The following is a 22,986-nucleotide window of genomic DNA, read 5'->3' as shown; positions in this document are numbered from 1 at the left end:
ATGGGGGTGAAAGTAACTATTCACTTTTACATTGAGTAGGATTTAAATGAACTCGTTACTGTACTGGAGTACAATTTCAATCAAGTCACAGTACTTCTACTTGAGTAGGATATATCACCTCTGCTACTCAACAACAGGTTGAAAATTATATTGATTGTTATTCATCACACCTGCTTTTATTAATGAGCAGCTACAGTGAATGTTTAAATTAAAATGTAATTGTATTGTAAGCAGGGAATTCTGCATCTTGTTTTTGTTAAAATGACTCGCAGCCACTTCTCTGACATCATCTCATGGTGTCATCATTGACCTGCTCTGACCTTTTCCAATCATTGAGGTTTCTTTTTCTAACACTTTCCCATAGACAACAACAGGTTATGTTTAGCCCTTTTCATCCCAATGCATGACTAGATCTGAGATTACATTAGATTATTCATGAAAACACACTCAAGTGTTTTCCACAGCGTGCTCACATGTTCACTGCAGTGAAAGTAGGCCATTTAACGTGGCTGATCGACCCTGTCTGCTCTCGTGCTCTTGTCCTTACGTCACACCGTTTCCTTCACTTGAACGCGCGGGGCTTCGCGCTTTGTTTTTGTCCGTGTTGGTCTTCCGTAGAAAAGTCTGTAAACATGGCTACCTCCGTGTGCAAACGTGAGAGGTAACCGACCACCCAGCAGTCAGTGCTGCATAAAGGACAGACGGTAACGGACAGTGTCTGGTTAACTGAGCGACAGACAGGGTCTGAACTGAGGACGTCTGAGAGGTATGCGGCTGTGTTAGCAGCAGTAGTAGCACAGTTAGCAAACATGCTAGTGCTCTTCTACAAAATGTCACGTTCATGTGCTAACATAACTATTAACTTTGACCAATATACGATCCCTGTCCACTGGAGTCCACCAACTGGTCTCACAAAAGTGTAGGTGGGACATTCTTAATGTTTGGTAGCTTATAAATTCTATAAAAAAAATAGTTAAAATGTAACTTAAGGATTTTGAGCTTCATGATAAATTGTAAATAATTGGTGATGCTTCAGCTGTAATGTAAACTATCAAAAATGAGTATAATGAGCTCTCTTTCTCTCCATTCATCTAACCTTTCTTCAAAGTCACTGATGCAAACCAGATGTGTACATTGCCATGAATCTGACGATACGATAAAATTCACGATTTGCATGTCACAATGCGATATATCCCTAACAAAAACAATATACATCACAAAAAGGTATGAAATACAATTTATTTCATTACAAGTACAAGTGGTGCGTTTATCAAACAGTCAAATGACATTTTTCAAAAAAGTTAAACTTTTGCTTCTTCAGCAGATTCTGATTCTGTTAAGTTATTAAACTCTTAAAAACCCTATACATCTATAAAAGTGTCCAGTATGTTGCATGAAATTGAAGCGCAATCAACTTAAATACATTGAGTAGTAGGTAGTTTAACAAGGTCTGGTGTGACCAGGCATTTACGTGCTATGTGTATGTTAGCGCAATTAAAGTTTTTTTTTTTTTTTTTTTTTTTTTGCCTTAACATCAATAAAAATGTATTTGGATATTTTTTGGATCAATATAATAATAATGCAGTGAAATATCACAATATATTGCCAAATAGTTTTTTCTTTTATCCTTAGTGCAAAGTTCCACACAGACACTTTAATTAACAGACAGATGCTCAATATCAACATGTTTCACTACTTTTAGCTTTTTCTCTTACTGTATATAGGACAGCACCTGTGAGTGAGGTTCAGCACAGTAGGTAGCCTGGATGAACTTCTCAGTCAGAGTTACTGCAGCAGTTTAACAGACTTTGAGTTGTTTTTTGAGGTAATTGAGAGTAATTTCAAATAACTGTATCATAAGCATTAAAATTAGTATCCATGCAAAAATAATACAATTTAAAAAAAACAACATTTCAACAGAACTTTACATTTATTCAAATTATGTCTTGTTTTTTAGGGCTTGCAGAAAGTAAAAGTATTACAATGAATGATCTCAATAGCTTTTTGTTAGTGAAAATCTTACTAACAGAAACAGTGGCACCAGTAAATGCTCTTCAAGCACCAGCAGTGTTTGTTTGAACTTAAATCATTTGATTGAACAATAATTTTTTTCACCCTAGAAAACAAACCCCAACAAAAACATCAATGTTGTCTAAAATATTACTTACTTGTATCTGCCTGACCCTTCTGCAGACAGTAAGAAATAGGGAAAGTAGCAACTCTTAAAACTTGTATGTAAGTGTAAAATTAGCATTAGAATAAAGCTATGTTGAAATAAACTCCACTGTCTTTGAGGGTTCCTTTGTTTCTTAGCTGATCCTAGCACTGCACACTACTGGACTGGTTTTAGATTCTGTTCTTGGAATCTGTTGAAGCCACCAGTTCTCCTAGTTTGGGGGTCACAGCCCTTAGTTCTACTACCATGTGGGCCACGTGGGCTTTGACCTTCCACATCTGCTCCAGTTGTTCTTTGAGTCTTTGCTACTTTTCCTTTTTCTCGTGTTCCTTCTTCCTGATGTTGCAGTCAGCTGGTTTCTCCACATCTGTGACCACTGCCCTCTGCTGGTGATTGGAACCAGTAGCCACCTCTATTTCTGATCTGTCAGACAGCATCTGTGTGTCACTCTGTTGTTCTCACCCACCTTAGGATAATTGTCCCATTGAGTTTTTAATGCTTCAAATAGGGCTGGGCGATATGGACCAAAACTCATATCTCAATATTTTTTTCTTAAAATGGTGATATACAATAATAATCTTAATCATTTGAATTCAAATGAAGTCTGACCAGAAAGACAGTTTAGGGTTAAATTTGCTGATGCAAAATGCTACACAGGCACATTTATTAACAAACGGTTGATTTGGTTGATTAATTCAGGATACCTTGATATGGGATGTCGGGCTTCTATGTTGTAAAATGAAGACATTTTTGGTCATACAAGTTCAATGTTAAATATTCACAGATGGCCATGCCAGTCAAGGTTATTGTCAAATAGGCACCATGTTTAGAAGTCCAGAACCTTAGAAATGTGTTTTTAATTTTAATTGACTTTTGGTTGCCTAGTAACAGAAAAATGTGTTTTTGGGTGGCCCCCATTTTAAATGATCTAATATGGCGACCCCGTTGAGAATTGGCTCCGGCTCCCACCAGATTTGTATTCAGCCGGTCAAAAACTGTAAGTATGCCAAATTTCATGCTTGTAGACAAATTTTAAGAGACAGCACGTGTGAGTGAGTACTGTAGTGTGGAAATTTAGGGGAAGGTCTAGGTTAGAACGCACTCAGTAATCCATCTAATTGTGCTCTTCATGCTGTTCTGAGAAGTAGAGAAAGCAGCAACTTATAAAACAAATATTTTAATAAAAAAATAGCTGTAAAAAATATATATATATATTGATAAAGGCAATAGTGTAACAATTATCCATATCACTAAAATGGATAACTTGATATATCTTAAATCTCGATATATCGCCCAGCTCTGCTTCAAGTCCAAGTCAATAGATACTTTTGTTTCGTGTCTTTTTCCAGGCGGTCTGCCCTTATGCTGATACAAACAACCCGTCTATTACCCTTCTTCATCTCCCATCAAATCGGTCCCTCCTGCTGTCGATCTGTCAGACAGATATTGCGGCTGAGTGTGGGCACGCCTGGTCTTGCCTGCAGGGGGCGTACATCCATGGACGTCGAGGCCCCCTCCTCCACCCCTCCACAGGCACCTGCTGAGCCTCCAGCAGAGCTGAGCAGCTCCACTATTGACATCCAAACAGCAGGCGACCCAAAGGAAACGCCCCCTCCTGAGCTGTTACCTGGAGAGACGGTGGTAAAGGAAGGGAAGGCAGCCATATTGTTTCCCAACGCCAACGAGGTGTTTTACAACCCCGTCCAGGAGTTTAACCGAGATCTAACGTGAGTATGAGTCAGTTTTTCTTTATGGCATTTAACAACCTAACGTGAGCACAGGGCACACTGCCTGAGGGTTTTTTCACAGTAAAAACAAACAAACTTTAAAGTAGCATAGGGTAGGATGAGAGAAAAAAATAAACATTCATTTTAAGTTTTTTAATGCAAATGGATGATGAAGCATTTGAAACTAAAGAGAATGAGGCAGAATGCACTTCCTTGACGACTTGAAGACTGGAGGAAGACATTGGACAAAACTGCGGTTTGGTTCCGTGAACACGTGCTGAGGTCTTGCAGTAAAGGCAACGTCGAGTAAATAAATAACCATGGCTTTGTGCGAAATGTCATACGTACTACTCATACTAAGTCTGATGTCAAAATGAGTATGTCATGTGTTCACATTAGATAGTATGGATAGATTGAGCACGTGAGAAATACCTGAACGTATACTACATGGAGACATTTTTTAAGCGCACACTAATCATACTAAACCGCCCCATGATGCATTGCGAGTGAACCAGCTTCAAGCTAAAAGTCAAACATTCCCTTTTCAAAACAAAAGCTTCTCTTCTTGTCTTCCATTCATTTTTTGGCACTTTTGTAAATAGGGCTCTTGTTTTGAAGTTAACCGGAAGTTTCATCAGTAATTAATGGCGGACAATAAGTAATCTCCGAAATGTAACAATGAAATGATGACACGTGCATTTTATGGAACAAATGAGCACATGTTGATATTCTACTTGGTCACTTTCTTGCTTTAAATGTTTTTAGAACCTTAAATGTGGAGAATCAACAGAGATATTTAGCCTCAGTGTGCTTCAGGTTCAAAATGCATCTTGGGAAAGTATACTTAGTATACAGTGGGTGTTGTCTTCATCCTAATTATACTGATAGTAGATAAACGGTATATACTCTTTGAGTTTATAGTGTATTGTTTGTTAGTGTGACATTTCAAACACAGCCGTGTCACAGCATCAGCTGCTCTGCATTGAAGAATTCACGCATTGGCTTGACTGATGGCTGCTGTCACTATGGAGTTTATTATTTCTTGTTCCTGCCCTATGATCCTTTTAAGCCTCACTCTCTAACCCTGTTAGCTCAGGGTTTGAAGTATTTTTGTGTGATACGTTTGAAATTGAAGGCTAGTAATACAACGTTTATGACTCCAACAAATAGCTTTTATGAGATGAGATATGAGATATCCTTTATTCGTCCCACAAAGGGGAAATTTGTATTTCACTTACATCCCGTCCAAGAAACATGAATAAACAATTTGACAAAGGACAGCAAAAACAAGCACATATGACATGGGAGGACAGGAGCGGGAGAACTGTAGGTTGCCACAAGGGCAGCGCCCCGCATCCTTAGATGAAAGATGGAGGAAAAGAGAGGGGAAAAAGGCAGATCCTACACTATGTTCCCTTAGTGGCTCACAGTGTAGGACTAGGGGAAAAAACCCATGAAAAACCATTACAACAAAAACTTGACATAGCACGTATGGTTGGGGGGGAGGATTGCAGCCGGCTGCTGCCACTGCGTGGGAGGGAGAGTGGTTGGGGACCAAAGAATTCATTGAAACATGATCCGCTCGCTTCGCTTTGTACAGTTCAGCCCAGGCGCAGATGACGTGAAACGACCTGGGGTAGATCTGAGTTCAGAAACAAAGTTCCCAGGTGGTGGTGATAGGGGGAGAGGAGGAGGAGGGGACGGAGTGTCAGTCAACACAACATCCTGGTGAATAGATGAACCGCCCTTCAATGGCTGGCTGAGGGGAGACCGAATGTAGATAAGGAATTTGTTTACTGCCGGCTGGCACCTAAAATTTTTCGTGCAGCCTGCAGTTCATCTCAGCAGTAATCCAATATGGTAGCCTTATCGAAAGCTGAGCAGTTTCATTTCTCCCAGTTGTATTCCATTATGCGTAGACGTTCTTTTGAGTTTGTTTATCGCATGAGTCTGAGTGTTAATAGCCCTGCCCAAACCATCAGAAAGTGACTAGCAGCCATCCCAAAACAGCTGTCAACGTAATCTAGACTTTGTGATTGTCAGGAAACTGCCATCTCTAATCAGCAAAATAACTGCTAACATAATTGAAAATATGTAGACGTCTTCCACGTCCTCGTTTATCCCGACGCAGACGTTCCGTTTGGACAGGTGGGCTCACCTCTGCCCGTTCTTTTGTTGAAAAAAATTGTTCCATTTGGTTTATGGATAGAGATGTAGAGAAAGGCTCCTATTAGATTTTGACAAAATACAGCACAAGGTGAAGCAGCAACAGCAGGAGGGCAGATAAAGCAGGTAGGGAGGAAGCAGAGGGGTAAGCGTCCGCCTTTGTTGAGGGAAAGAAGAGAATGTTATATTAACATAAATACATGTATTTTTGTATAACACAATAATGTAAATGTAGTTTTGGTGTAGGCATGCCAAACTCGAGGCCCTCCCTTGGGTCAGATCAGTTCAACTAAAACACATCAATTAGTCTTAGGGGGGTGAGTTTTTTTTTTTGTTTTTTTTCTCATTGCAAAAACATGAATTGAGGTAAATTACATATAGTTCAGTCCAGATATCTGCGATGGAATGTTTTACACCTTGCACAGTATAATCCTTCACTATTGACATGAATTGACGTCAATTTTTGTAGTTAATTCCATTTTACATTAAACTGGGCCATTTGCCCCCCCCCCCCCCCCCCAACACCTTCTTCTTATCCCTTATCCCTTCTTATTACCGGTAATTGTTATGTTACATCAGTAATCAGTCCCAAATAGGTAACAGCTTGTGTTACTCAGCTCATCTTGCATATATAATTAAATGAGTTTCCTCCTATTCCTCATGCAATGAACACCATGTGCTTTTGAATTTTTTGGAATGTAATTAGATTGGACTCATAAAAAGGTAATCAAAAGGCTGGTTGCTCAATGCTAACAATATGTTTTCCTTTTTTTTATTACGGATTTTTGGCACCATCTTAAAGGAAAAAGTCTTGGAAAAGTTTAATTTAAAACCAAGGCTTGTAGAGGATCAACTTACTTTTTCCCATCACCTCTCCTTATATTGTTTTTCCCATTTTTCATTTAAATACGCGGTGCCTCCTATGCCCTTGGTGACCAACAGTTCTCACGTTCTTGTCTTCCATGTTATTTGACTGTTTTTCCTTGTTCGGTACGAGACCGAAATGTTTGTACTTCATTTTGTGGTTTTTACCTATGAAAAGCTCTCTATAAATGAAGTTTACTTATTACTACTACTTACTGACTAAACAACACATTGATACTGGAAGCAGCTCATAAAAAAGAACTTTTACTCAATTCAATGTAAACGCCAAACAAGATGGATCCATCTCATTTCTTCTTGGCGTGCACATCATACTTGAGCTTACGTGTCCATTTCTAAATCTCCAGTGTGTTTCTATTAATGATTTCCCACTAAAAAAAGGCTCTGAATCAAACTGGTCTGTAGGTTTTGACTCAAAGTGGGCTACAGATTGCTCTAGTTTCCCTTCCAAGTATAAATAGTATATAAAATATGTAAGGGACCTACAATTATTAAGCAATAAATTAAATTAAAAACAACTGCAATCATGTGTTGTAAGTATTGGAAAGCTAGGAGCTCTGCAACTGAATTAGTAGTAGTAGTTTACACAATGATTTATGTTTTTTCATTTTAACTTTTTCCTTTGGGCCAATTTGGATGCTCTAAAGGATTTGGATTTGGTCCCCTGGCCTTGAGTTTGACACGTACATTAGATAAAAGTTAATAAATGATAAATGTTTCTCCAATGACCTTCACAGTCTCCACATCTCGATCTAGATCCTTTGGCACGTTCTTGAAGAGAATATTAACATTATGGATGTGAGGCTAACAAATCTGCAGCTAATAAAATGGATCCATCCAGTCCAGTCTAGAAGCCTATGTGAGGTAGGATTATTTGTCTTCTAACCATGGTTAGATTAAAGCAGAACTACCTTAGAATTAAACTTAGTATTACAAAGAAGGTCGATGTAATCAATGTGGCAGATTTTGCGTTGATGGAACATGAACTCTTTTTAAATTGCAGTGTCACATTAACAGCGTTCAGCTCCAAATGAGTGTTCCCTTTGGAACGCTGCCCATTGCACAGCGTGCTCCATTACAATACAATACACAGCTGTCATTTTCTTACGTGGTGTTGCTGTCAAAGCTGCAGGAAGCCACAGTGGAGCGGAACAGAGCCATACGGGCTGCTGACTCGGCTATAAACCTGTATATAAGCCGTCTGATGCAGCTTCTCCCTAAATGTGTAGAGATTCTCTCAACTAGCTTTAATTAACAACAGTTTCCACTTTGCAAATCTTACAAACCATCGCTCATCACAGTCAGGCTGAAATCAGATGAACTTTAGGAAGCTATAATGTACTGACTACCTCCATGCATTGTTTACCCACTCTTAATGTTATTGGACGTGTGTAAGTATGTACAGAGAGAAGAACATCATCCGATTGATAAGATGCATGAGAACTTTGCCATTTCATCAGTATCCCCTTAAAATCTGGTTCAGAGTTTTTTTTCCCATGACCAGTTCTAAAAGTCTAACATTATTCACGTTATTTCACAAGCAGTTTATCAGTCTGTGTGGTATTCAATAGATAGCTAGTAGAGGTGGGACGATACACTGAGTTCACGATCTGACAGATGAACAATATGATAATTTTGGGAAGGAAAAAAGACCAAAAAAAAATGCATTTGGAAAATTGATCTTCCTTTGAATGGTCTGATATCGATTTATAAATTCCTAAAATTGATTGTTTAATAAATCTCTTCTACTTTGTATGAAAAATACCCAAAAGTGCCTTTTTTGGTTTTTGGCCAAATCCCTGTTAAGACTGAGGAAGCAGAGAAGCTGCTCTTCATCAACAACTTAAATGCACTTTGTGTTTTATTTGTCTGTCTTTCACCAGCCTTCTCAGTTATAGTACTGTACATTATTATTTAATGTATAAGTCAGTGGGGTCAAGTTACACATATTTAATTTTTATTGTGCATTGTTAGAATGTTAGTGATAAATAAATGTTTTTATGCATTTTTAATTGTTTTAGTGAGTTTAGTATACATATAAGCCATTGATGCAATGGTACTAATAATTGACAATCTTTTCTTTCAAAGTTTTGTTTTTCAGCCTTGGTTTCTTCATTTTCGGTTTTGTCAAGAATTGTCATTTTGGTGCATCCCTATTGTAAACATTGATATTTTAATACTGCACCAATTAATAGTAAATTTCTACTATTTACATCATTAGTTCTCTGAGAATCTCTTCCATATTAACTAAAATGTCCTCAAGTTACCGAATTGAAAATCAGATTGAATCAAATAGAATCTCAAATCAAATTGGGCACAAATCGACATGTATGAAATATTTATTCTCACTTTATCACATATACATTGTTTATTATGGTGTTCATATCTGACATTGTAGAAAAAAAAATTTGATTACATTTGTCAGCTATTCATTTTAGTGTAAGTAAACCATGCAAACTACTGATTTGGAACGTCTGATTAAATGGTACAGCCAGGTGCTTTCTTTAGTACTTTACACACAAACAAACAAAAACCTGCCAGGAGTGGGACTCCTGCACAAAATTAAAAGGGAACTATAATGATGCCACATTGGAGGAGTGTGTCATGTCTTTATCAGCATGTAGAATCAAAGCCCAGCATCCAATCAGCTGTCGTATTTAGTCAGTCAGTGTTCCTCGTGGACAGGATGTACATGAAGGACTGGAGACGGAGATGCAGAAGCAAGTTGTCAGATTTGATCCAACCTCTGAACACTGTGGTCTAGTAAAAGGTTACAAATGCTTGTCTCTCAGTCCTGAAGCCTCATTAAAATACACATTAAGCTTTAATTACTCATGCCAGTTTATCGCTACGAGTAATTTACGAGAGTCGTGTCCTCATGGCAGAGCCATCTAGACTGAAAGCCAATCATGTCTTTGTTCCTGATATAAAAAGGGCCCATCATGTTTAATTAAATTTATCATTAAAGTTTTTATAGAGAGTCTTTACTGCGCACACTACAAAAGAACACACATAACTGGAAACCTCAACTCCTCAGTGGGAAATCGTTCATTCACTCCTCTCAAAAAAATTAATCCTGCAGCCGTGACTTCCTTTAGATTGAGCATAACAGCAGGTTTGCATTAATAAATATAAAGCGTCGCAAAAGTGAAAGTTTTGTAATGTGGGAAACTATCTGTAAAGTGTCAGTGATGGTGTGTCTGTAAATGATTTAAATGATCAGTTATTTTATATTTGTTGTCTCATCTCTTGGCAGATGTGCCGTCATCACAGAGTTTGCGAGGGATCTCCTGGCTGAGCGTGGAGTGAAGGTGGTGGTGCCGGGGGAGAAGGAGAAAGTGCTGGTCTCTCTGACAGAGGAAGACCCCGAGGTCGACGCTGAGGCCGACTTGACGACAGAGAAGAAGAACGGAGACGAGGAGTCTGCTGTGGTGGCCACTGTCGGAGAGAAGTGTGAGGTACGAGGGACGTTTCTGTACTGCCAGTTTTCATAGAAGATCCAACTCATTTAGGTGATTAAGAAGGAGCGAGATCAGATATTGGCAACTGGTGGCCCGTTGACCCTCGGCCAAGTTCTGTGTGCATCCCCCCAGGGAAATGCACAAAATGACTCAAAAACCACACAGAATGACAAAATTATATACACAAAAAGAGAGCAAAAATGACTCAAAAAACACAAAGTGATGACAGTGTAAATACACAAAGACTCAAAAAATACACAATATGACTCCCAAAAAACATAAATTAACAACAAAATCCCCAAAATGAGAGAAAAATATTTACAAAACAAGAGCATTCATGGGTCCTCATTTATCAACCTTGTGTGAAAACTGGTGCAAATTTGAGTGCACATTTGGTCGTACGACAAAATCAACTACAGGACTAAACAAGAGAAGACACTTTTCCAAGATGAAAATTGGCACCCTCACATCTGAGGTGGAGCAAAACAAAGATGTGTTTTTGAATGTGTGAAAACTGTATTTAAATAAGCGCCTTTAGTGGATCAGCTACTGAGCAGGTGACGTCTGCCCCCCTGTGTGTGCTGCGAGCAATTTCACAACAGAAATCCTGGAGACTCACTGATATGTTGTTTTATATTGGCCTCAGTCTGCAAACTTTAGGCAATAAATATCACAAAACTTTAACATATTATTCAAAAAGAAGACAAAATAACTTGCTGTAATTATTTTATTTATACTCGCAGTCCCATTGAGATGAGCTCTCATTTCCAAGAGAGACCATTTTAATGTGGTGTGATAAGTTTCTTTGAGAAATTGATGAGTATTTGATATCAGGTTTTTACATGCATGTAGAGTAATGTTATAGTTTGTAATGTGTGATGTGATGTAATTGGGCTGATTGTCATGGGTAAAGCAGATATCACAGTGTACTGGTTATTATGGCAGGATTGCTTGTGTTTCTATTTGTTTCTGCCACAGCAGCTTAAAAACCATCCTTCACGTCTTTCTTTGCTTCCAGCTTGGTCTGCGTGTCCTGGAGGGTTTGGCGGCCTCTGGTTTGCGCTCTGTGCGTTTCGCCCTGGAAGTACCAGGCCTGCTGAGCATCACCGCCAACGACTTCTCTGCCAAGGCGGCCGCTCTGATTGCCAGGAATGCCCAGTATAACGGAGTCAGCCACCTGCTCCAAGCCAGCTGTAAGGATGCCAGGTAACATCTGGCACAGAGACTTTGCTCCCTCTCATTACCTCTTCAGGAAGTTTGACTCATCGATCTGATCATGCATGCTGTACATGCCATGAAGACTTTCCTTTTCCTTTTTCCTCCTCAGCATGCTGATGTATGAGAAGCGAGGGAAGAAGGAGCGCTATGATGTCATTGATTTGGATCCTTACGGAAGCCCCTCCCATTTTCTTGATGCTGCCGTGCAGGCGGTCAGTGAAGGAGGTGGGTCTCAACCAATCATCACTGTGTGCTTTACAGTTTTAGAATATGATGAAGTCTCATCAGTGTTGGACACAATAAATAATTCAGTTTAGAAAAACCAAAAGCACTCTTGCTAAAATTAGTAAAACTATCAAATTTAAACATTACATGACAAATTAGAATAGTACCTGATATAAAAACAAAAGAGAACAAACCTGAAGCGACACCTGCAGGCGACCCAAAGTATTGCACTTAATTCCATCGACAGCCTTTGTGAAAACTTGTTAACAATTAAAAGTTGTTTTTTTTCCTTTATGTTGGGTAAAATTCCGTAATGGTGTAATACAGTGTTTCTCAAATGGGGGTACATGGTGGCACTACAGGGGGTACTTGCCGGAGAGAGAGGAAAATTATGCTGCGTTCGCACCAAACGTGTTTCGGGCATCAAAATCGTGCCTCACGCACTTAGTTGGATGCTTGTGCTCATTGAATCAGTACGCTTGTCACCAGTGTCGAAGATGCTTGGGACGCGCGTCGAGGGGAGGGGCTTCTCTGTTGCTGGTTGTGTTCATACAATGGATGATATTGTGACGATCAGTTACGTTCATAATTCACTCTGACTGTGAAGTGGTGGAACATTATTGTGATTAGAAGGCGATGTTTCCAGTTGGATGTATTTTGGTGTGACTCAGTGTGTGCACTGTGATGTCAGAGGGCTATAGAGAAGTGTGGTTGAATGGAGAATAAAGTTTGGAGTTTCTTGCTGAAGACCCCAGTTCATCGGCTCTACATTATCCAAAGAGTGGCTTGGCTTTATTTGCGCCTCGGCGCCGTTTCTGGATTCACTTTCAGGGCTACTTCCGTCTCTCCCCTGCCCAGTTTGATGACCTGCTGACCCGCATATCTCCTACTAGGACACCAACTACAGGCGCTCTATGCCAGCAGAAGAGAGCCTGTCCATCTGTCTCCGCCTCCGGTTAGTGTTTTTTTTTCTTTTTCTCATTATTCTGAATACGTCATGGTTGGGGAAAGCTCCCGATTGGTCGACGCACCGCGATATGCCCCAAAAGTTCAACATTCCCAACTCCAGCATTGGCAACGTTGGAGGCGCCGGACGCACGTCAAAAGCGTCCGCCGCGCGAAAAGGTTCAAAACGCGCCACGGGACCTCCGACGCTCCTAGAAGCGTGTCCACCATATATTGTGAATGTAAACCTGCTGCTTTCAACGCGTTTGGTGTGAATGCGCCATTAACAAATGTGAGCATGAAAAATATGGGTTTTATTTTTAGTTAAAAAATCATAATAATTATAATGATGATGGAAATGATCTTGATTAGAACATGAAATGAAAATACAAGGGTCAGTCTTGGTCCCACACCAGACGAGAAATGATAAAAACTATAGAGATAAATATTTTTTGGAGGCATTAAATCAGTGTTTTACAACCTTGAGGTCGTGACCCTATGTGGGGTTGTCTGGAGTTACAATGGGGTCGCCTGAAATAACTAATATTTGATAAAAAGGAAAAATATAGTAAATGTAGATCTATTTTTTTTAAATGCACTATATATCTGAGCTGGCACAACTTGTCACTAATCCTGCTTGCTCTGTAGTTGTAACACAGAAAAACAAACATGTTCAGAAACAAATTCTAGAAGAAAAAAGTGTCTTTATGGCTGATTGAAATTTTTTTTATCAAAATTTGTTAAATACTGTTTAATTCCACTTATTTACAAAATTATATTATTCAAAAATGTTATCACTATTAATGGTGTTCTAAAGAAAATGTTGTGGTCAGACAAAGGGGGTACTTGGATTCAGAAATAAGGTGGTACTCGACCCAAAATAGTTTGAGAACCACTGGTGTAATAAGTGTTTCTCTTTTACCATAATTGGAATTTTCAATTGAAATGCTAAACAGTGAGTTTTCTTGAACATAGGATTTGATAATATTGAAAAGTTTCAAAGTTGCTCCAAATATTCAGGGAAAGCTGCAGAATGTCTGTGCAGCTTCTCTGAAAATGTGTAAGATGGTGAGGAAAAAGGTGATGCTATGTTATTGATAGTTTGTTTTAGTTTTTTGCACTAAATGCACTGCATTTATTTATTTTTTTATTTGTTAAAAATGAATACGTTTTTCAAGAAGAGCAGGTGCATTGAATTTTTAGTTTGACCATCTGGACAAAAACGTCTTATTTTTTCTTTTCTGGTATATAATTTATTTTTTTTTTGTTTAAAATAAGGATAATTAATAAAATTGAAAAATACATTTTTAATCAGTGATTTCAAAAAAAATTAAAAATCAATTACTAGAGATTTCAGGCGGCCCTACATGGGGTCCCTAGCCCAAGGTTGAAAAACACTGCTGTCAGTCAGAGCTGTGAATGAATGAAATTCTCATGTAACTACTTCATGTAGACAAATTAATTTATTTTTCTGTTAAATTAAATATTAAGGTTAACTTTCCTGAACTCTATGTAATTGATGTGGAGGGTTTTTTGTTTTGTTTTTTGCATTTGTGTTTATTGTGAAGTGTGAGAGATTATGAATCATCTGTTGAAATGATTTAAGTTTTATTTACAGAATTGTGCTGCCATCTGGTGGAAATACATTTACTTTGTGCTGCTGTTGGTTTTTAACAAAGATGAGTCATTTATTAAGTTTAGATATTTATTTACAATGAATAGTTCTCTGGAGTTTTGCTTTTTTTTTGTAGAATTTGAGGAGTTTTTAGGTTGATCTTTAATGTTTTAAATGACTTGACCAGTTGCTCCATACATTATATGAACAGTATTTGGTAAAGAGTGAGGTCAGTAGTTAGATTAATCAGTCAGCTTTATTGTACAAGACATGTAGAGAATTTATTACTGTTCTCTCCATCCCAATCATTTACAAACACAAAAACATGATGATGCAGAATGTATACATTATAAAGACAAGACAACAACAACACAAGAATTTACAATATTTACAGTGAGAGTGCAGATATGATACATTAGAATTAAATGAGGCAACTACAAATGAGGAGGATGTTATATTCACAAAGAAGGAAGAGAATCTGCCTCATTTGGAAAACGCCTCTTGTCCTTTTTACACAACCCAAGACTTCTACTTGAGTGTTATAATGACCAAAGTGTAGAAGAAAGTCGGGGTGTAAACAATCCCCAGCTTCATGAGGATCTCGACTCTTTGGACAACTGTACGATATCACAAAGTGTGCCTGGATTAGATTTGATTCAGAGGCCTTTCTTCCTTTGTTCCTGTTCCTTCTCTGACGGACTCTTGGTTTTGTATCTGCTTCCTACAGGTCTGTTGTGTATAACGTGTACGGACATGGCTGTGATGGCTGGGAACAGTGGTGAGACCTGCTACAGCAAATACGGCTCAGTCTCCATTAAAGCCAAATACTGCCATGAAATGGTGCGTATTTATTTATTTATTTATTTAGCCACAAAGTGTGGAAGGGAAATATACTGTAAGTTTGAGCTTTGTCCTTCAGAGTTAAAGGGAACAGCTTTTCTCAGAAACTGTTTAAGTTAGGATAACCAAATTTGGTGTGTGGCTTCAGGGTATCAATACCTTGATGGAGTTCGAAATGAGAAGCACGCAATATTTTTTTCCGGAGTTATTGCCCTGGTTCTGTTTTTTTTTTTTTTTGGCAGGGGATGTTGATGACTTTCTTCTTGTTTTCATTTAATTTTTTCCTCTGTTCTCTCAATTTTAATTTGTATAAGCTTGGAGATATATATATATATATATATATATATATGTAGTTCCTTTCCCCCACATATTTGACTATTACTTACTTGTTAATGTCTTCTCCCCTCACCCTCTAATAGCACAATACCATTATTATAACCATGATAATTACACACACACTTATTGTAGTATAATGTATATAAGATTTGTAACTATTGTCTATGGTCTATGGTATTTTTTCTGTTCTAGAAAAATTAAAATGCCTGGGGTCTCCAGACATTTGATATAAAAATGGGATCACGACCCAAAAAAAGGTTGGAAACCACTGCTTTAAATTGGTTTGATGTAACCAAGCCATGGAGCAAACCATGGAACAGAAGGGTAGCTAGGCCAAACCTGATTCAGGATGTAACTGGAACAGCCACATTTATTATTGTCATTTTTGAACGAGGGAATTAATTATTGTGATGTTATTTTCCCAGGCTCTCCGTATCATCCTCCACAGTCTGGACCAGCGTGCAGGAGTTTACCAGAGATACATTCAGCCTCTGCTCTCAGTCAGTGTCGACTTCTACATTCGAGTCTTTGTACGAGTCTTCACAGGACAGGCTACCGTCAAAAACTCTGCTAGGTACACACACACACACACACACAATTGCCCTGATTTATAAACCTTGCACAAAAACTGGTGTCGTACGACAGGACCAACATGTGAAACATTCGTATCTGACCAATCCCAGCGTACAAATAATCGGGTGTTGATAAATTCGGCGGCTGAATTTGATCGTCATTAACTTGTTACGTCCTCCAGTTTTGGGGGCCCCGCCCACTGAGGTCAAACAAGAAAATATACTTTTCCAAGATGAAAATCTACATCTTCATATTTGAGGTGCAGCAAAACAAAGATGTGCTTTTTCAAGGTGTGAAAACTAGACTTAAAGAAGCTCATTTAAAGGCTCTGTGGAATAGGATCATCTACAGAGCAGGTGATGTCTGCCCCCCTGTGTGCACTGTGAAGAGCTACAGAGTAGAGATCCTGGAAACACACAGATATGACGTTTATATCGACCTCAGTTGTCCACACCCTTTAGGCAATAAATATCACATTAAAAGAAATTAATGATCAAACCTCTGCGCTCCTGCTCAGTAGCAGAGTTTATTAGTGGGGTTATACGGTATTCTGTGAAAGGAAAACCAAAAAAGCTGTTTCAGTAATAACGTAGGCTTTTTTTTAAATTAATTTTATTGTTTAAATTGTTTTAATAATACTTTGTGATCTGTTCTGAATGTGTCTGCTTATTCTTAACTGACAGCTGAGGTTTGTTTAGTGCTTTATTTTCAGTCTCACTCAGATTTGCATTCACAAGCTCAGATCTGACGTAAGATCTGATCATAGCGTACGTTCACGTCAAAATTGATAAATACTGAAGCTTGCGTGAATTTGGTTGAATGCACGTCGTACGCTCAGATCTGAACGTACGAACAGTTGATCAATGACGGCTAATATCTGTATTTGCTGCTACTCAATTGTGTTAATGGAAAGTAATGAAAAGTTCTACATTGGCTTGTCCTGTCAGCATTGCAGCTCCTCCTTCTTTATGTTTCACTTGATGGAGCAGAGATGTTGACTGTCCTTGTGTCCTGCTCCTCTATGCCCCCCCCCCACAGTAAACAGGCTCTGGTCTATAACTGTGTCGGCTGTGGCTCTTTCCACCTGCAGAGAATGGGCCGCAGAACAATCAATGGCAAACAGTGAGTCAGCACATGCTCAACACGCAGTCGTACACAATCTTTTAGAGCTTGAAATTATTTTTTTTGTTTTCATTGATGTGAATTTCTCGCTGACTTGTGGATTTCCACCAATTCTATTTCACATTGATGATTTCTAAGAATCGTGTTAATCCGTTAGGTGTTCTACCTTTAATAGTGTGATGGAAATTACCTTTGTTCAATCAATCTTGCATCGCAAACAGGAAGCTTAGCGTGTTTAACAGATCAGCGATTGGATGAATATGAAACCATTTTGATCAATGAGAATGCTTACTACTATTACTATTACTTACTACTAGTACTATTTAACTTTACAAATTCATGACAACAGCATGGTGGATTTAAAGTTAAAGTTTTATGTGTCATTTTCATCAGAAATATTTGTTTTTCAACAAACGATCAGGAGTTCTCAGTGCTAGAAATCAACAAAATTGTTAACATTTTTTGATGGGACTGGGTTGAGCGAAAGGTCACCGTAAAAGTAAAAAATGCGAGATAGCGAGATAAAGCAAGGTACACACTGTCCCGATGTTGCTGCGTTCAAAGGAACCCGGCATTACCAAGTTAAGAATTCCACTGTTTCAGTTCAACAGAGTTCAGCAGCAGCATGTCCAAATATCTCAAACATGGCTGACTGCTATAGTAATACATTTTTTCTGATGTTACCGAGTAGGAGCTCCGACTTTAGGTGGCATTCCAAGTCACTTTGTCCAGTAGGAGGTCGGGAAATGCAGAGTTTTGAGTTGCTCGGAACGCAGCATTAAATCACGTTGTTGGATGTCGTTTGATCACACAAGATTTCTGACTTGGAGGAAGACCTGTTTGTGTGTGTGTTGAGATAATCGGAGCTCACACACACAATACTGTCAGAATGACAGCAACAGTATTGTATTTTTTATCTTTATGTGTGGAGCCTGTAACAGATAAAACATCTATTCAGATTTAGAAAATCCTTGTGTGTATATGAGACGTGCAGCAAAGATGTAGAACGTGGACTGGGCCAAGTTTAATGTGTAGAGCCTCTGTAGAAATGGAAAACTTACTTTTGTGTGTCTGACTTGAGTGCAAATAAAATTTGATGAATTAACAGGAAAGTGCGTGATGATGATGATGATGATGATGGTGGTGTAACTGCTCTGTTATGGTTCCAGTATGAAGTATTCTGCTGCCAGTGGACCTCCAGTTGGAACAGAGTGTGAGCATTGTGGACAGAGACACCAGGTAACTCTACACCAAAGTCCTAAAGCTTTATTAGCTTTTCTAAACACTAATATTATCACTGAGTCTGTGCGTGTGGCTCTGTTTAGAAACATGTTTGTTGAAATATTGAAGTCATGATTTTTTTATTAACCAGCTTTCTGTGACATGAAACTCAACTTAAGTCCTCCACCCACCCTACGGTATTGCCTCTGTTCTCCCTGTAGTTGGGCGGTCCTTTGTGGGCGGAGCCTATCCACGACTCTCAGTTTGTCCACAAGGTTCTGTCTGCTGTGGCGGGAAACCCCTCCAGGTTTGGAACGGCCAAACGCATCGAGGGAATGCTCAGCGTGGTGACGGAGGTACACACACACACTCTGGTTGGTTTGATTGTATGAGACATACACTGCTACATACACGTGTGTGTGTGTGTGTGTGTGTGTGTGTGTGTGTGTGTGTGTGTGTGTGTGTGTGTGTGTGTGTGTGTGTGTGTGTGTGTGTGTGTGTGTGTGTGTGTGTGTGTGTGTGTGTGTGTGTGTGTGTGTGTGTGTGTGTGTGTGTGTGTGTGTGTGTGTGTGTGTGTGTGTGTGTGTGTGTGTGGTGTGTGTGTGTGTGTGTGTGTGTGTGTGTTTCAGGAGTTGGACGATGTGCCTCTTTATTACACTGTGGACAGTCTGAGCAGCACCATACACTGCAACACTCCACCTCTGCTCAAGTTCAGGTACACATGTGCGCACACACACATCATGGGTGTAAGAAAAAATTGATTATGATGTATCGCAATATTTCACTGCGCGATTATTGTATTGATCCAAAAAATGTCCAAATCAATTTTTTAAATCATGGATTTTAACGAAACAAAACATTTACTGTATTTTGCAGTGTAATAGGATGCTTTTTTTTATTTAAAGTTGTGAATGCGGCCAATGTGGCGGTGCGCTCTGTGTGGATTTTTTAGTCAGTCACACATGTGTCGGGAGGCAGAACATTACTGACAGTCACCCCTACAGCAGAATGAATGAACTGGAACAGCCACTGAACATCACAGTGAACTAAACGTTCAAAAACAGGCTTCGGATAATGTGGAAAAGTGAAATTCCTCACAGCTTCACTAACAGGACAGACGCGTCATGGTCTGTATGCGGGACACAGTGTCTGAGTGGAGGAGAGAAGTCAAACATCTGTTTAATATTTGTTTTTCTGTGCCAAAAGTAAGACGTTTGCTTGAATAAAAAGCAAATACCGTTAATAAATGGGAGTCTCTGGAGCAGGGCTGGCTCGTATGCATTCACGGTGAGAAGAGTATATGAAAAGTGCAATAAGGGTTCAAATGTAATATCTCAGCCAGTTTTTAATAGTAGGGAATAATAGATGGGATAAAGTTGTCAAATCAATGTGTTAGGTTTGTTCAGGAGTGATCGCAGCTGTAGACTCTGATTTGATTCAATTCAACTTTATTTGTAAAGCGCAATTTACAACAGTCATCTCAATGCGCTTACCAACATATAAAATTCATAATAACAAAGAAAAAACCGAACAAAATCCACATGAACAAGCATTTAGCGACAGTGGGAAGAAACAACTCCTTTTTAACAGGAAGAAATCTCCAGCAGAACCAGGTTCAGAAGTGGCAGCCATCTGCGTGGACTGGTGGAGAAGCTTATGTAGGGAGATCTGCCACACACACAAACAGAGCACGACATCAGCCTGGATACAGTAGAAATCAGCCCGTTTGTAATAGTAGGAAACAATAAACAGCATAAAGTAAACAAATCACCACCTTAAGCTTGTTTAGAAGCGTTAGTGTCTGGATTCTGAGTCAGAGTCCAGAGCTCGTGAAGCTGATAGTTTTTACTGAATCCAGTCACTCTGACTATATATATATATATATATATATATATATATATATATATATACACACACATAATAATATGCAGTGAGGAGGAGACTTCATGTGGAGATGGAAACTCATCAATTGAAACTGATCAGAATACAAGGAAATCTGTTAAACAGAAGTATAGCAGCCCGCCTACCTGCCTGTTCTGATTGGCTGAGTCGTTTGAGGGGCACCCTCATCAGCCAATAGAGGGGCCAATGTTGTGGATTTCTCCTGGAAAATTGCAAGAATACGGCCAATACAGCAGTGCGTTCAATAGCCTGGAAAAAATGTTTTTTGTTTATTTGATGGAGACAGTTCACATTAATAAACATCTGTTGTGATCAACAAACGTAAATATGCAGTAAATTATATCAAAAATTCTAATTTGCGTCCACAGCCCCTAAACATGTACAAAACGATGTGTTTTTGTCTGTTTCTGTGTAGATCTGCGCTGCTCCACGCTGGTCACAGGGTTTCAATCTCACACGCTTGTAAGAACGCCATCAAGACGGACGCCCCCTCTGCAGCTATCTGGGACATCATGAGATGCTGGGTAAAAATCTGTTGTTCAGGGATTGATTGTTTGTCCTCTGATCAGAAACTGTTTGATAGTAATGTACGTTTGGCTGCTGCAGGAGAAAATGAATCCTGTGAAGAGAGAGAAGTTGTCTGTTACCAGCCCTGCCTTCAAGATCCTGTCCACTGAGCCCAGGTAACACCAGCCTCACAGATATGAGACAGCATATTTAATATGACTCAGCAGTTCACTCACTTAGACGCCTGTTCATTATTTAATGTTCACGAGTGTGGTCAAGTTAAACATTTTATTTGATATCATATTGTGCTAAATACATATTTTCATATACTTTTTATACTATTTATACTTTAAAGCATTCATATTCATTTATGTATTTGCAAAGCTTTAATTTTAGTGAGACTACAGAGTCAGAGCCATAAATGCAATGCTTATAATAATTGACAAAATAATTTATTTCAGTTTTCGTTTCCTCATTTTCATCTCTATTATAAACAAAAAAGAATCGCAGAAAAAAATGCACTAGAAATATGAACAACAATGCAAAAGATAACTTCTATGTTCAGCATGGTCAGAGAGGCGTGGCTAAGCCACGCCTCATCCTGGATCTGATTTGTTTATTTGAAACAAAGTTCAATGGTCTCAATATTTTTAAATTCACTAGTAATAAAAATGTGGGTTTTTTTTACACAATGCAGAACTTCAATGTGGGAATAATGTGTGTGTGTGTGTGTGTGTGTGTAGTCTGGAGGCTTGTTTCACTGCGAGGGAAGACGCCAACCCTCAGTCTCGTAAACGCCATCTCACTCGTTTCCAGGAGAACCCTCACGCCTTCTGGGGACCAAAAGCTCGCGCCAAAGCCGGGTAACCTTCAGCTGTCCTGGCTCCGCTCCCTTTAGGGAGCTCAGCACTCACAGTTTAACCTTTAATAACAACCCAAGGTCACTGAACCAGCAGCATGTGTTACCTGCTGTAAACGTGCAGCGTCGTTCTGCTCCAGCTCTTGTTGCTAACTGGTGGTGTTTTGCTAACTGGTGCTGTAGCTAACTAACCGGTGGTGTAGCTAACTGTGTACTTCTCTGCAGTGGGGGGATCTCCACCAACCTTCAGGACAAAAGGAAGAAGTTCCAGAACAAACGGAAGATCACAGACTCGTCTCCGCTAAAAAACTTCCCCTGTAAAAGATTTAGAGAGGTTGGACTGGGAATCAGCACAATACACACACACAATACACACACGTCAATTGTTCTGTGCTTGTTGCAAATTTCTCTTTTTTTAGTGTTTTTTGTAGTACTACATTTGTGTTTTATGTTTTCAATTTAATTTTGTGTATTCTTTGTGGAAACAAGATCTGTTCATCTGAGAATGTGGCAGCTGCACTTTTCTCTTCATGTTGACCTCGTGGTAACATTTCCATAATCATTTGTGTGTTTCCAGGGAACGTGCACACAGGGAGACGTGTGCTGCTACTCACATGATCCACCAATAACAGAGGAAGAAAAAGCAGAATAATTCCCATCAATCAGAATATTTTTGTTCTTTTTAAGTGAGTTTTTAGTTGTTTTAAACGTTGTGATGCAGCTGAGATGATGAGCTGCGCCGCAGATAAACGACAAGCTTAAAAATAACAAAAACGGCTGTTTTCTGTTCTGAGTATTTTTTTGGGTTTTGTTTTTTGACTGCTGTCAGCTTTTGCTCACATTAAAGTCCAGAATGTTACTTTTAGTGAGTGGTCAGACTTATTTTTTTAAAATCTACAATTTATTTACTAATTTAAGATAAAGCTGCTCCTTTTTGTCACTTCATTTTCCCTTTTTCAGAAAATATCAGAATAATTCAAACATCAATTAACAGTTTCACTAATTAGAAGAAAATACAGGAAATTTTTCTGCTCAATTTTTTTTTTTTAAACTTGCTTTAGAATAAATTGATACAGTAGCACACTGCAGAATACTAAAAGCTCCTTCAAAATAAAAGCAGAACTAAAAAAAAAAAAAAAGTTTAATGTTCAGAAAATAGTTTTTAGTTAATCAGAAGAGTCACTGTGTGTTAGAGCAGTGGTTCAACCTTT

At 38.9% G+C, this 22,986-nt stretch overlaps 1 protein-coding gene across 2 annotated transcripts; it reads left to right on the top strand.

The window, feature by feature from the left end:
- Nucleotides 1-603: 603 nt before the first annotated feature.
- trmt1 (tRNA methyltransferase 1) lies at nt 604-22,640 on the top strand. Of its 2 annotated transcripts, XM_028460015.1 has the most exons (16): nt 604-766; nt 3,526-3,903; nt 10,208-10,409; nt 11,431-11,618; nt 11,740-11,855; nt 15,143-15,255; nt 16,017-16,165; nt 17,203-17,286; nt 18,456-18,525; nt 18,729-18,863; nt 19,137-19,222; nt 20,825-20,933; nt 21,016-21,092; nt 21,660-21,779; nt 22,001-22,109; nt 22,353-22,640. In XM_028460015.1, exons 2-16 carry the CDS (start codon nt 3,539-3,541, stop codon nt 22,425-22,427), a joined length of 1,998 nt encoding a protein of 665 aa, XP_028315816.1. In that variant the 5' UTR covers nt 604-766; nt 3,526-3,538; the 3' UTR covers nt 22,428-22,640. The 2 variants fall into 2 exon arrangements, with proteins under 2 accessions (XP_028315816.1, XP_028315809.1); XM_028460008.1 differs by lacking the exon at nt 22,353-22,640 and having other exon boundaries at nt 22,001-22,253.
- The last annotated feature ends 346 nt before the right edge of the window (nt 22,641-22,986 follow it).

This window comes from Gouania willdenowi, chromosome 1 (genome assembly GCF_900634775.1).
Source record: "Gouania willdenowi chromosome 1, fGouWil2.1, whole genome shotgun sequence".
In the NCBI taxonomy this organism is placed as follows: Eukaryota; Metazoa; Chordata; class Actinopteri; order Blenniiformes; family Gobiesocidae; genus Gouania; species Gouania willdenowi.
Note: the sequence above shows the minus strand (reverse complement) of the source record. Positions and strands in the feature narration are given on the sequence as shown.

Bases quoted from the DNA above. Each gene is read 5' to 3' on its own strand.
- trmt1 (XM_028460008.1), top strand. From the start codon at position 3,539: ATGCTGATACAAACAACCCGTCTATTACCCTTCTTCATCTCCCATCAA. The intron at 11,856-15,142 runs GTGGGTCTCAAC...TGCTTCCTACAG, and splicing joins GCAGGCGGTCAGTGAAGGAG to GTCTGTTGTGTATAACGTGT. The intron at 16,166-17,202 runs GTACACACACAC...CCCCCCCCACAG, and splicing joins ACCGTCAAAAACTCTGCTAG to TAAACAGGCTCTGGTCTATA.